At 42.7% G+C, this 15,724-nt stretch overlaps 1 protein-coding gene across 1 annotated transcript in view; it reads left to right on the top strand.

The window, feature by feature from the left end:
- Window positions 1–4,097, top strand: part of LOC138802608 (uncharacterized) — a 39,074-nt gene extending 34,977 nt beyond the window's left edge. Inside the window, exons 19-20 of the mRNA XM_069986094.1 lie at window positions 2,006–2,103; window positions 3,493–4,097. Coding sequence (XP_069842195.1) covers window positions 2,006–2,103; window positions 3,493–3,564 — 170 coding nt within the window. The 3' untranslated portion in view covers window positions 3,565–4,097. The remainder of the gene's footprint in view (window positions 1–2,005; window positions 2,104–3,492) is intronic.
- The last annotated feature ends 11,627 nt before the right edge of the window (window positions 4,098–15,724 follow it).

Below are 15,724 nucleotides of genomic sequence, written 5' to 3'. Positions count from 1 at the left end.
TAGCCAAATATCCCTCCAGGAGAGGAAAGCCTATTGTCAAGGTGGTGACTCCCAGTGGGGAGATCACCAAACCACCCTGATACGTAGCCCCTTAAGTCCCACTCTGTTGCGAGTATTGGAACATAAATAGGGAAATACCAGGGTGGCCCCTTTTTGCGTCAAAGTCTAACTCTGTGGCGAGTATTGCGACATGACAAGGGTTTACCAAGGCAGGCATCCATCCAAAGACGGCCGTTTCAGGGTAGTTGCCCCTCGTCAGTGTGGAGTAGGATTCTGGCTAACAGGGGCAATGAAAAATAGACCAACAAAACACAGCAATCGCTGAGCTCAGGGAGACCAGCGATAAAAAATCAAATGGAGTACTTACTGAAGAGTCTCCATTGATGCATTGCCCCCTATAAATTTAAATATGCAAAAGAGGGGTCTGTGGAGCCTTATAAGATGACCCCTGACTTTCAAGAAGATTGTCAGGGGTTCGCCTTATACACTGGAAAATGTTAACAAACAGTTACTCACCTGTCATCCATTCCCAGCAGCCGCATGTCTCCTGTTCCTGCTGCAGTAAGTGTGACGTGCACTGTCTGTGCCGGAGATCCCCGAAGCTCTCCCAGGCAGCCTAGCATCTCATCGGAGAGGCTTGGAGACGCTCGGCTGCCGGGAGAGCTTCCGGAGAATGAGAGAGGCTTCGGGACTCCCGTCAATCTCCCAAAGCTCTCCCGACAGCCGAGCGTCTCCGAGCCTCCCCGATGAGAGGCTCGGCTGCCCAGAAGAGCTTTGGGGATCTCTGGCGCAGACAGTGCGCGTCACACTGCCTGCGCCGGGAATGGGACGGGAGACACGCGACTGCTGGGAACGGGTCACAGGTGAGTTAACAGTTTGTTTTTTTTATAGGTGTCAACGCATACGGTGGGGATGGGACCATTTTTAGCTTCCTCAATGTATGCGGCGACTGTACTCGGCGTATAAGACGTCCCCCGATTTTTTTGGGTTAAAAAGTCGTATTATACGCCGGAAAATACAGTAGCTTAAAGGAAACCTGTCACCCCCCGTCTTCTTTAAGGCTGTTGTCACAAACAGCAGGTCTTTCAGGTCTGATCAGAAGAATGAGTGGGGAAGCGTACTTCACTTCCTTGCTGTCAATAATTTCTGTCCAGTGGTCCTTCAGATTTATAATGGAGCAGATGGACGAAGAACCCAGGGAGTGAAATGCACTACTGCTCGCTAACACTGCTAACACTAGTTCTCTGCTCAGCAGTGAGATTCTGACTAATCAAAACTTTTGCAATATGCCTATTTACAGATGAAAAAATGAAAAAACTATAGAAAAAATTATAGAAAAAAATTATAGAAAAAATTATAGAAAAGGTGGAAACCACCAAAAGAATGTAAACCAAATAATAAAATATTCAAAATTAGAGTGCCGCCCCCTGCTCTATGAGTAAATTGCGAAAACACAAAGAAAAGAGGGAACCATAGGGTATATAAGTGAGGCGCACACCTACAGTAGTTTATAAGATAGCTTTATTATCACCGGCTACAGAAATTAAAAACACTTAAAATCACCAAACGGCAACCCCCTAAAATGCCGTTTGGCAATTTTAAGTGTTTTTAATTTCTGTAGCCGGTGATAATAAAGCTATCTTATAAACTACTGTAGGTGTGCGCCTCACTTATATACCCTATGGTTCCTTTTTTTCTTTGTGTATATGAAAAACCTTTTGACATGTCACAGAGACATTTCAAAAGTTTAAATGGCCATGAGAAGCGCATTGCTTAGTGCTTTACTACTCAGCTTACTGCTCTTTCTGCCTCACTGCAGAAGATTCTATAGCAATTTTATGGAACCTCTCTCCTGAAGTGAGGGTCTGATCACCTAAACTCCTATTAATCAAAACTTTTTAGAAGTTTTTGTGACATGTCAAAGGTTTTTTCAAATGACAGGAACACTTTAAAGAAGAGTCAAGGACTTATAATTACAATTTTTTTTTAACCTAAACTCCTGCAGGATCGCTGAACTTTGTTTTCAAAAAATGGATTATGAAGAATTTGAAGGCATCCCATCAGGCTTTACAAGATCCAGTCGCAAACAAAGAAACAATATATGTGAGTAACTGTAGAAATGGTATTATGAACAGAGTAGTTACCGCAATGTTCATTCCAACAAACATATATAGCCCTTGTGCCGACCTTTACTAAACTGTACTCTTAAATTCTTTCATTTGAGGGTGTTTACATGCAATATTTCCTCACAGACCATGTAAATATTTGTTCATATACTTCTTAAACATAGAATTTTGTTCAGTAGCTTTGTTTACTTGCTAACAAAGAGGTCCAAACATTTTTAAGGGTGGATTCACACGTAACTGATCTTCAGTGGATTTAACGCTGCGAGCGGTAATGTATACCCCCGGCCGACATCGTTTAAGGGGGCCGGCATTTACATACTCACAGTGGGATAAAAATGACATGATGCAAACTTGCATCATGAAATCTGGTGCAATTCGCTTTGTGTGAAGGCACCCTTCCCTAAGGGTGCCTCCAGTGTTTTAGTTTTTCTTTTAGAAATGAATATCGTGCAGCACTGTACATCTATTTTGAATTTGGTTCTGGAATAGGCTTCCAATAGGTATCTTCTTAGCTTCCATCTCCAGGACAGGACCCAATTCCATGGTCTTTTTTTTTTTTTATTTCCTTTGCAGGACTTTGTAGGAAATCTTATGTCCCCTATCTACATGAAAAGGAATAACTAGCTGATAGTTGGCAAGTCTGACCACTAGGACACATTGATCCATAGAAAGGAGTGCTCTGGCTAAATGAAATAGCAGAGTGCATGCATGTCCACTGCTCCATTCACTGTCTATTAGACTACCAAACATTCAGTGCCAAATTCAGTGTTCGGAAATCTTTAGAAGCCCTATAAAGAATGAATAGTGCAGTGGGTGAACTCGAACGCTGCCACTCCATTTATTGAGGAGACAACTGACCTCTGTTCTTATGATTGTGGGTGTCCCAGCAGTTGGACCCACACAAACCCTTTATGTTTCATTTAGGTTCATCGATGATTGAGAAAAAACATTCAGTCAACTGGGATATGGTGCCAACATAATGCAACATAATAACTGTTGAGGGATGAAAGACTGTTAAATGATTATTTCTCTACAATGCAGTATGCATGGGCTTATGTGATCATGTTTTAAACGACTGATTCACTTGTTATGTCATCAATCGTTGCTTGCTCCACCCAATCATGGCCTGTATAAATCAATCCTTAGGCAAGGCAACCTATACTACTGTCCTTCTGCTATGGACCTTTTGAGGTCACAGTGGTTGCAGTAGACAGATGGACACATAGAAGTTTTCTTGCCTGGTGGCCCTATTCCTATTTAGGCAAGATGCTTGTAGGAATATTCAAACTGCTGGCATAACACATGAAGATGCAAGTTTAATATGTGTGTATTGAGCTTACATTGGTTTTATTTCTTAATTTTTCAGAGGTTGCTGGAGGATCTTACAAAGATCATCACTGATGAAGGCAGCGTCTTTAATCCTGTGACAGTACATTGAGTAGAGGCACTCTACTACATGGAGGGTGTAGGGAAGATTCAACAATTGATTTCTAAATCAATTGAGAAATCACCACTTTTGAGGTTTAGAAAAACCACTATTTTTTCAATATACTGTTTTTGTGCCAAAATGTTCAACTTTTTCTCTCCATATGTCAAGGAAAGTGTAAGCAAATTGTTAATGTGAGAATGCTGTTCAAATTGTAGTGCAAATCTACACCTACTCATAGTTAGAGTAGATTTTATTTGCTGTCTTTGTTTACTTTGGGGTGTGTGACTAATAATAAATCTGATGTACCACCATACATTGAAGACTGGCATGCTGGTCTTAGTAAATGACTCATCACTTCATTCATGAAGTACTAACACTCCTTAGAACCCCTTAGATCACACTAAACTGTTTACATTGAAAGTTTACATATAATAAAATCTGTTTTATTTTTTTAATAAGAGAACAAAGTGTATTCTTGGGGCAATGCTGCAATATTTTACTAATTTATCGATGTGAAGAAATAAAACTTTTACATCAGCAAAGTTGTCCATCGTTTGATTTGTATCAGCTGAAGGGTATGGTATGGAACATAATGGGGTAAGGTGGGCTCTGCAGTTCCCCCAGTGGCTGCAAACAGCAGACAGGAATTTTTTTTTTTTACACTTTTAAAGCAGGGCTGCACGGACATTGTGGAGTCTTGACGACATTGGAACACGGGGCAAAATGGCTCTGGCTGGGGTCCCGGAGCCTGTGACACAGCGCTTTTGGGGTACAGGGAGAGGTAAGTAGTGTTTGTTTATTATGTTCCCCCCTGCCCCTGCCAGCTGACGAAGTTTAAAAATCAGCGGACTTCTCCTTTAGGGTGCCTTCACACGTACCGTATCGCTGCGTTTTTAACGCTGCGTATTTATCACTGCGTTTTTATTGCTGAAAATCATGTGAAAATCAAAACTCGCATGTAAAAATCGCACCAAACACGCAGCGATAAAGACGCAGTGTTAAAAAAGCAGCGATACGGTACGTGTGAAGGCACCCTAAGTGGTAATGCCATGGCACAGCCCATACAGCTAATCTAGACCAAATTGCAGAGGGGGATGTTGATTCAGGGGTGGCATTGCTGCAGCAGGACACTGCCTCTGAAAGCCAGGGGGGTGTCTGCTCCAGTAAGGTGGGAAACAGGAGTTCAGGGCAGGCCAGGCAGGTACTGGTAGTGGGGGACTCAATTATTAGGGGGACAGACAGGGCAATCTGTCACAAAGACCGGGATCGTCGAACAGTGTGTTGCCTTCCTGGTGCTCGAGTTCGTCACATCGCGGATCGGGCTGACAGATTACTGGGAGGGGCTGGCGATGACCCAGCAGTCATGGTGCACATTGGCACCAATGATAAAGTTAGAGGTAGGTGGCGGGTCCTTAAAAATGATTTCAGGGACTTAGGCAGGAAGCTTAAAACTAGGACCTCCAAGGTGATTTTTTCCGAAATATTACCTGTACCACGAGCCACACCTGAGAGACAGCGGGAGATTAGGGAGGTAAATAAGTGGCTCAAGAGCTGGTGTAGGATAGAGGGGTTTGGGTTCATGGAGAACTGGGCCGACTTCTCGGTCGGTTACAGGCTCTACGGTAGGGACGGGCTGCATCTCAATGGGGAGGGTGCAGCCGTGCTGGGGGAGAAGATGGCTAAGAGGTTGGAGGAGTGTTTAAACTAGGGACCGGGGGGGAGGGCAACTACAATATAGTAAGTAAAGACAGAGTAGATGGAGAGCTGGGCCTAGATTATGGAACTGGGGGTGGAGCGGCGGGAGGGGTTAGAATAGTCACTAGTGATAAAAGGAAAGGGAATATGGACAAATATATTAAATGTATGTATACTAATGCTCGAAGCCTCACTAATAAAGCTGAGGAATTAGAACTCATAATGGTTGAAGAGAAATATGATATAGTGGGGATAAGCGAGACATGGCTGGACGAGACCTATGACTGGGCCGTTAATATCCAGGGTTATAGTCTATTCAGAAATGACCGTAAAAATAAGAAAGGGGGAGGGGTCTGTCTATATGTTAAATCATGCCTTAAGCCTATTCTGCGGGAGGATATATGTGATGATAATGTGGAGTCTCTTTGGGTAGAAATAAGGGGAGGGACGAAGAATAATAAAATTCTTATAGGAGTGAGTTATAAACCTCCAAGTATAGTGGAAGAATCAGAAAATCTTCTTATAAGACAAATAGATGCGGCAGCGAAGCATGGGGAAGTCATTATTATGGGGGACTTTAACTACCCAAATATCAACTGGAAAGCAGAAACCTGCAGCTCCAGGAAGGGAAGCGTGTTTTTGGAAATAGTAAAAGATAATTACCTTTCCCAACTAGTAGAGGAACCAACAAGAGGGGGGGCCCTTCTGGACCTGATCTTAACCAATAGGCCCGACAGAATATCAAAAATAGAGGTGGGGGGTCACCTAGGTAATAGTGACCATAACATAGTAAGTTTTCAATTATCCTTCAATAAAATGATTAGCAGAGGGGCTACAAAAACATTACATTTCAGGAAGGCTAATTTCCAAAAACTAAGAGAGGACCTTGGGAACATAGACTGGGACAATGCCTTCAGAAATAAAAGTACACAAGAGAAATGGGACATATTTAAGAGCATCCTGGGTAAATCGTGTGAACGACACATACCATATGGGAATAAACGTAGTAGAAATAAGAGAAATCCAATGTGGTTAACTACAGCTGTAAGGGGTGCAATAAATGATAAGAAACAAGCATTCAGACTACTAAAACAAGAAGGTAGTGGGGAAGCATTGAGCAACTATAGACAGAAGAATAGAATGTGTAAAACGCAAATAAAAGAAGCAAAAATAGCAACAGAAAGAAGGATAGCCACAGAAAGTAAAACAAATCCCAAAATGTTCTTCACTTATATAAATAACAAAAGACTTAAAACCGAAAATGTTGGTCCCCTCAAAAATAATCTGGGTGTAATGGTGGAGGGGGAAGAGGAAAAGGCCAATCTACTAAATACATTCTTCTCTACTGTATTCACAGAGGAGAATCCCATAACAGACGACATGACTAGGGATAATGTTAATCCTCCCATAAATCTCACCTGCCTAACACAACAAGAAGTGGGGAAACGCCTTAAAAACATTAAAATCCATAAGTCACCGGGCCCAGAAGGTATCCATCCTAGAGTTTTGCAAGAATTAAATACTGTGTTGGACAGACCGTTATTCCTATTATTTAAAGATTCTATTACGACAGGGATTCTTCCACAGGACTGGCGCATAGCTAATGTGGTACCAATATTCAAGAAGGGGTCAAGGAGTGATCCTGGAAACTACAGGCCTGTAAGTCTAACATCTATAGTAGGTAAAGTATTTGAGGGGATTGTAAGAGATGCTATACTGGTGTATCTTAATGAAAATAATCTTATGACGCAGCACCAGCATGGATTTATGAGGGATCGGTCCTGTCAGACTAATCTGATCGGCTTCTATGAAGAGGTAAGTTATAGACTGGACCTGGGGGAGGCTGTGGATGTTGTGTATCTGGACTTTTCAAAGGCATTTGATACTGTGCCGCATGAAAGGTTGGTCTACAAAATGAGGATACTGGGACTCGGGGAAAACGTATGCAAATGGGTAAGTAACTGGTTGTGTGATAGAAAACAGAGGGTGGTCATTGATGGAACATATTCAGATTGGGTTTTAGTTACTAGTGGGGTACCACAGGGGTCAGTGTTGGGTCCACTTCTTTTTAATATTTTTATTAATGATCTTGTAGAGGGGCTACAGAGTAGAATCTCCATTTTTGCAGATGATACTAAACTGGGTAAAGTAATCAGTACAGAGGAGGATAATATCATATTACAGAGGGATTTGGAGAAGCTAGAGGCTTGGGCGGAGAAATGGCAAATGAAGTTTAATGTGGATAAATGTAAGGTTATGCATTTGGGCCATAGAAATAATAAGTACAGTTATGTGCTAAATAATAAAACACTGGGTAAAACTACTTCCGAAAAGGACCTGGGGGTATTGGTGGACAGTAAACTCAACTTTAGTGATCAGTGCCAGGCAGCAGCTGCCAAGGCTAATAAAATAATGGGGTGCATCAAAAGAGGTATAGATGCTAAAGATGAGAACATAGTTTTGCCTCTTTATAAATCACTGGTCAGACCACACATGGAATACTGTGTACAGTTTTGGGCACCGGTATATAAGAAGGACACAGCTGAACTAGAGCGGGTGCAGAGGAGGGCAACAAAGGTCATTAAGGGAATGGGTGGGTTACAGTACCAGGACAGGTTATCACGCTTGGGGTTATTTACGCTAGAAAAAAGACGTCTTAGGGGCGATCTGATCACAATGTACAAATATATGAATGGACAGTACAGAGATTTTTGTAGTGGTCTTTTTACTCCTAGGTCTGTAACAATGACAAGGGGGCATCCTCTACGTCTAGAGGAAAGAAGATTTCATCATCAGCATCGACGCGGGTTCTTTACTGTACGAGCGGTAAGACTGTGGAACTCTCTGCCACATGATGTTGTCATGGCTGATTCATTAAATAAGTTCAAGGGAGGCCTGGATGATTTTCTTGAAAAATATAATATTACAAGTTATGGGCATTAGATTTCTGGTGATACGTTGGTCCGGGGATTGTTCTGGTTGCCATTGCAGTCGGGGGAGGGGGGGGGGGGAGTTTCTCCCTGTGGTGGGGCGTTTGTCTTCTGCCCCATAGGGGTTTTTCGCCTTCCTGGATCAACACAGTAGGATTTTCCTAGGTTGGACCTGATGGACTCTTGTCTTCTTTCAACCTTGTTTACTATGTTACTATGTAATTAAGACTTTAATTATGTAAACGAAAGGCAATTATGTAAATTGAAACGCCCATATTTTGGCGCTAAAATGATGGCTGTCCAGAAAAAAGGTTATAATTTTCCAGTTGTAGCAACATAGCCTTAGACTAATTTAAAGGTGAATATGGTGTCAATCAATGGTATAACTATTGGGTCTGAGTGTGCAACCTATTTTAGTTCTAGAAGAGGGATTTATTACAGGCTGCTCTTACACTGTTCCAAAACTATGAAAGACAATAGAAAAAAATCCCATCATAACCTGAAAATATAAAAATCTCCAGTCTAGAAGCCTAATGGCATGGTCCTCATGAATGTACTTAATTTTGGCAGTCAGAGGAGATCCCAACTCATGGACCTGATAAGCCTGATGTTTCCGTTTTTATATGTGTATATGTATTTTTCATCTATTCCCCTTTAAGAAAAAAACGACAGAATTGGTACATGTGCTAGAACAAAGGGTAACAGCCTCACCATGTGAACTATGAGTGATAAGAGCATAGGAAAGACGGGACAACTGCAGAACAAACAGGTCACAGAGTCCAGTCTGAACCGGCTGACTTCTTACCTAACACTGATAAGCATCCCGTGTGAACAGACATAACTGCACATAGTACTCATCCACATATCAGTTCTTCAGATCTACCAGAAAAAAGGAAACAAGTGCAAGTCAGATATAATGTCAATGATGTTTTTTATTTCTTTTAATAAACCCTTCATTAGAGAATAAACATGCACAATCACAGGGTTCAAATAAAGACATTTAAAGCAGTACTCCAGCGGGGGGGGCACTTTTTTGCTGGGACGCTCCGGTTCCCGGCCGCTTCCTGGTGTCTGACGCGGGCCCAAGACGATACATCTCAGGTCCGCTCAGCCAGTCAGTGACAGAGGCGGGATCTGAGCGGACTTGAAACGGATCCCGCCTCCTTCACTGACTGGCTGAGCGGACCTGAGACGTCACGTCTTGGGCCCGTGTCAGACACCAGGTAGTGGCCGGGAACTGGGCACCAGAGCGCCACGATGCGGGACCCACCGTTGGAACCGGAGAGGTGAGTGGACGTCCCTGCAAAAAAGTGCCCTCCCGCTGGAGTATACTTACCTATCTATCCCAGTTTTGAAACTACCAAAAATCCATTTTGTTTTGGTGGGTTTTGTTCTGTTCTGTGTTTCTGTACGGAGCGCACATCATAGCAGGTGGGGCTCGGCTGCAATCAGCAGCCGGCGCCTCACCGTTAATGACACTCTGCAGCAATCGCGCTGCAGCGTGTCATTAACTCCTTAAACGCCGCGCCCGCTGTGTTTAAGTGTAAGTGACAGGGGGAGTCTCCTGTCACTTACCGATCGGGACCCCCGGAGGTCTCTCACCTGCCTCTGTGCGGTCCGATCGGCGATCTGCTTCACTGAGCCTGCACAGGCAGGCTCAATGAGCAGAGCGCCGATAACACTGATTAATGCTATGCCTATGGCATAGCAGTGATCAGTGAAAAAATCAAACAAGTGTATGTATAAGTCCCCCAAAGGGACTTCAAATGTGTAAAAAAATAAAAGTTAAAAACACTATTACACTACCCCAAAGCCCCTCCCCCAATAAAAGCTGAAATCACCCCCCCTATCCCATTATATAAATAAAACATATAAAAATAAATAAATAAACATATAAAAAACCGTAGCGTGCGTAATTGTCCGATCTATTAAAATATAACAAGCGTCATTGTGAACGGTGAACGGCGTACACGAAAAGAGGGAAAAAAGTGTGCAGATTACCGATTTTATGTTACATTATATATAAAAAAAAAAATTATAAAAAGTGATCAAAAAGTCCGATCTTCACAAATATGGTATTAATAAAAACTAGAGATCATGGCGGAAAAAATTACACCCCATACAGCCCTGTAGGTAAAAAAAATAAAACCATTATAAGCGTCACAATAGGCCCATTTTATTAATAATTAATTGCCAAATAAAAAGGATTTCATTAAAAAAAATATATAACATTAGAGAATCTGTGTAAACCTGCATGTGGTTGTGTTCGGACTGACCTATAGAGTAATAGTATCATGTCGCTTTTACCATATAGTGCATTACGTAGACACAGGAACCTCCCAAACGTTACGATATTGCATTCTTTTTTACGATTTCACCTATTTATATCTTCATAAATAATATATTTGGGATTCCGTCATACATGTTATGGTAAAATGAAAGACGCCATTACAAAGTACAACTATTCCTGTAACAAACAAGCCCTTACATGGCTTGTAGATAGAAAACTGAAAGTGCTGGAGCTCTTAGAAGGGGAGGAGGGAAAAACGGAAGCGCAGTCCACTGGGTCATTTTGGGCCTGGTCCTCAAAGGGTTAATCTCTGTAAAATCTACCATGACACCAATTTTCCACATAACAAACCATGGGTTTGTAATACAGCCCTGTGTGATAGACAGAACAATCAGCTGACAAATGAACAAGCGCTCATTCTTCACCTAATTGCATTATATAAGCAGGCTAAAAAATCATCATTGGCTGGCCACACATCTTGGGGGAGATTTATCAAAATGGTGTAAAATGAAACTGTCTCAGTTGCCCCTAGCAACCAATCAGATTCCACCTTTCATTCCTCACAGACTCTTTGGAAAATGAAAGATGGAATCTGGTTGCTAGGGGCAACTGAGCCAGTTTCACTTTACACCATGTTTGATAAATCTCCCCTCTTGTGTATCCTGTGTATACTAGGGATGTGCGTCCAACAATGATAAAAGTGAAGGGCTGCATGAATGACCCCAGTGATTGTTTGTGCAGTCTTGACTGCAAGATAGTTGAGGTGTGTAAAGGGCTATTAACCAAGCAACAATCACCAGCCTTGGCCCCTGCTATTGTGTTACAATCGGCTTGTCTAAAAGCCCTAAGATATCTTCACAAACAACATGATGCCACTGATGGTAATGAAGGCAATTAGATTATGTCCACAGTGTGGAGCAGATGGAGTATGTCTAATGCACACAGTGTAGGAGTATTGCTTCATTGGTACAGCACATACTAGAAGGGAACTTTTGGCCCATATATACAGTTAATATTTACAGGCAGATATAAAAAAAACTGCATTATGGGCCTGCCGCATCGCAGCCCGATCTTCACAGCAAGCGAACACCAACCAGATGAGCGATAGCTTGCTGCTTGCTTCCACTCACGCCAACAGCAAGCAGGTAAGAGTGGGATCTTCAGATCGTCCGGGCAGCCCATAGAAGATAGCGTCAGTCTGCTGCTCCTATTACACGGATCGTTGCTATCATGGTCGTTTGCCTTTCAACAGGTTGAAAGACATTGAAAGCCAACAATCAGCCGACATCGTGCATGTTGGCTGATTGTTGCCTTTTATTACATGAAGCGATCATCTCCCGTAGTGGCCGATAATCTGCCAAATATGGACGATAATTGCTTCGTGGAATAGGGCCTTTAAACTGACAGATGACAGACTGTTGGCTGTTAGGCTGCATTCCCACGTTCCGTGATCCTGACGGATCACGGACGTGGAATGCATGTACCGGAGTCCCCCCGCGCCTGGACAGCGCGGCGCTTATGAATACAGTCTCCCCCGCTCCCAGCATCTAATTACAGATGCTGTCCGGGCGCGGGGGGACTCCGGTACATGCATTCCACGTTCGTGATCCGTCAGGATCACGGAACGTGGGAATGCAGCCTAGCCCGTGTAAGGGTTTGTTTACACGGAGATTTATTTGACAGAGTTTTTAAACCAAAGTCTGGAATGGATTTGAGAAGAGGAGAATTCTCAGTCTTTCCTTTATGACCTGTTCCCTGTTTATAGTCTGTTCCTGGCTTTGGCTTTAAAAATCTGTCAGATAAATCTCTCTGTCTAAGCTCAAAACACAGAGAATAGTGATGGGTACTGCAAAAAAGTAACGAATTAACAAAGAAAAGAAAAGCGACTAAGCTAAACAAAAAGGTTGCACACTAAGTATTCAATAAATCATACAAATCTTTATTAATAAAAGAAGATTAAAGACAATTAAAAAGGAGGCCAACCATAGGGCCACCATAAGAACACAAATGTCCCCACAGTGGAGTGGAGCAACAAGTAATATGGCAGGTGGGCTAGAAATAAACCAACTACACAGAACTTACTATTGTAATATTGTACTTAGAAATAAGCACAAAGCAAATCACCAGCATGTACTCAGGGGGCACTGTACCTACACTTAGTATGGGGGGGGGCACTCCACCTACTTGGGAGCACAGTAGCTTCTGAGGGGTCCACTCTACCTACTTGGAGACAGCTCTACCTATGGGGGGGGGGGGCACTCCCTAATAGGAGGGCAGCTCTACCTATGCGGAGACAGTTCTATTTACTGTAGGTAACTCTGTATATTGAAGGGCACCTATCTTTAAAATTGTGGCACTGTTCTTTCCTTCTTGTTTAAAAGCCCATAGTGCATTTTACCTAAAGACCTATAAAAGCGGGGGGGATTTACCGTGGGGGGGGTTTACCGTGTAGTAAAACTGGGGTGTTATCTATGTGCCTCAAGTCAGTACAATTGCAACAATACCCCATTTATATACCATTTATTTTATTTTACTACCTTGAAAAGTTTTTTCACTTTTTCAAAATTGATAAATTGCTGTATTCTGATCCTTATAACATTTTATTCTTTGGTCTGTGGGGCTATTTGCTGGGTCATTTTTTGCGCCATGATTACTACTTTTTATCTGTTTCTCACTTGTATATACTATATGCAACTTTTTGATTTTTTTTTTACATTTTTCTAAATGTGATGTAACAGATTAGCTTCCCAGTTCACATGGCTGGAAGCCAATCAGTCCACCAGACCACCAATGAAGGCATCTTAATGCCATTTGAATTCCACTGTTAGGGTCCATTTACACAGAAAGATTATCTGACAGATAATCCAAAGCCAAAACCAGGAACAGACTATAAATAGAGACCAGGACATATAGGAAAGCCTGAGATTTCTTCTCTTTTCAAATCCATTCCTGGCTTTGGCTTCAAATCTTTGGCAGATAATATGTCAGATATCCTTTCTGTGTAAATGGACCCTTAGTTAAATACCTGATGCAGTTATTGTCCTAAAAAACAACTTTTTAACTTGCAGCCCTGTGCCAAATTGGCGTGGCCTACATGTTGGAGGTGCCAAGCTGACACAATGGCACAATGTTCTACATCTGGTGGACGTGCCCGCTTATTGCAGAATACTGGAGAACGATTGAGCATACCATAACCTTATTATGCAGATACCGTGGTTGTACAACTAATGTCACTTTGTGAGCGACAGTTTTCTTTTTGTCTCTGTCTGTTTTTCAAAACCTAAATAAAGAATTGATAAAAAATAAATAAAAATTGGCGTAGCCTAGAGTGTCTATGCCCTAACCTTGCACCGCTTCTCCGTCCCTCCTCCCCACCCTCTTTACCATTAGAAATGGCCCTGGAGGAATTTCTTCTATTCCTCACTTGCCTGAACACTGCACAGGTGTCTTAACGATCCAGCCCATGTGCATTGTTCACATAGCTGATGAATAGGAGAATACCTGCCTGGGGCGTTCCTAATGATGAAGAGGGCTGGGAGGAGGGACAAAGAGGTTGTGCCAGCCTAATGCATACACACTCTAGGTCACGCCAATTTGACACAGGGCAGCAAGTTAAAGGGTAGCTTCACACGTACTGGATCCGCAGCGGCTTTCACGCTGCGAGTTTGACACGAAATCCGCTGCGGATCCTGGTAGTGTGAAGGTCTATGGCGTTACATATCCGCAGCAGAGCTTTCATTCCACTTCGGATATGTAAGCTTTAACCCCCCCCCCCCCCCCCCCGCAGACCGCAGACCCTGGCCCGGAGCATACATTACCTGCTCTGCACCGTGGCTGTGTGTGAGCCTCCTGGCTCCCGTCGGTCCCTATCAGCCAATCAGGGCTGCCGTGCTTGGCTAAGCGAGGGGAGCCTCACACACAGCCACGACACCGAGCAGGTAATGTATGCTCCGGGCTGGGGGCAGTGGGCTTCGGGCGGCGAAGGGTTAAAGGGGCCAGGTCACATACTGACAGCGAAATGAAAATTCCGCCGCGGGTATGTGACCCATTCAATTTCACACTACCAGGATTTCGCTGCAAACACGAAACGTGAAATCCGCTGTGGATCCAGTACGTGTGAAGGTACCCTAAGAGTTGTTTTTTTAGGACAATAACTGCATCACCTGCTGAATGGACCTCAGGACAGATCTTGGATTAAAAGCAGCTATCTGAAGGTACAAGCGGTTTGGGGGGGGGGGGGGCAGATTGTGGGTACAGAGCCGCTTTAATGAATACAAAAGACTGAATATAAAAGGCTGTATAAATGTGGAAAAAGTGGTTGGATAGAAAGCTGTACACATATGCACTAATATGCTTAGGGTAGTATAATACATGTGGTAGTATCTCTTTGGGAATGCTTGCCATTTGTATGTCACTGTGCCACTAGTGTCAAGTTTATGTCATGTTTCCATATTTAGCATGGAAAATATCTGGACTTGCTTGGAGGGTGGTGGGGGTGGGTAATACTGATGACTGTGATGTGACTCGCTGACAGCACTGTGGGTTAATAAAAAAAGATCCGATTCCAAAAAGACAATCAGATTAGAAGCATATGCTGTCTGAATACAATGGTAGCGGTGTGTCCATCTGTCAGTCTTAGTGGACTGAGGAGCAGGTGGAGAGCACCTCTTCATTACTCATTTATCATCAGACCCTGTAATTTAACCTGAAATCCTTACACCACAAAACAGACCATGGCTTATATAAGCTACCCTTATTATAGGCCATGAACATCAGAGCCTGAACTTTACAGGTTATGCAATGTATACTGCAAAGAAATATCTGTATTTTGTACATTACAGTCATTACTGTCCATGCTGTAGATGTGTTGTGCAACCTCTAAAGGTACAAGTATAAAGGGTCACACTAGTCTACACTTAGAACATGCCTGTAGAAATACGAAACCCAGTATGTAGAAACGGGAGACATACAAATACATGCAAACTCAGGGGATGAGGAAGAAAACACGCCATAACCTGTCAAAGATGCAAATATTTTTTTGCTAAAGGGGCAATGCTTATATTATTCATACAGTGACGCTTAAAATATTTCTGCATAAATCTGACCTGAAACGTCATCATATTTAGACTTGGTCATTTATTTATTGGTCATTGATTTATTTAAATTATCAAGTATTACATATCTATGAGTGGCAAAAATATGTGAATATGTGTACTGGTAATTGTTGACTGAGGCTATGTTCACGCACAGCAAA

The sequence above is a fragment of the Dendropsophus ebraccatus genome, chromosome 10 (assembly GCF_027789765.1).
Source record: "Dendropsophus ebraccatus isolate aDenEbr1 chromosome 10, aDenEbr1.pat, whole genome shotgun sequence".
Taxonomy (NCBI): Eukaryota; Metazoa; Chordata; class Amphibia; order Anura; family Hylidae; genus Dendropsophus; species Dendropsophus ebraccatus.
This window is presented reverse-complemented; position numbering and strand designations above follow the sequence as displayed.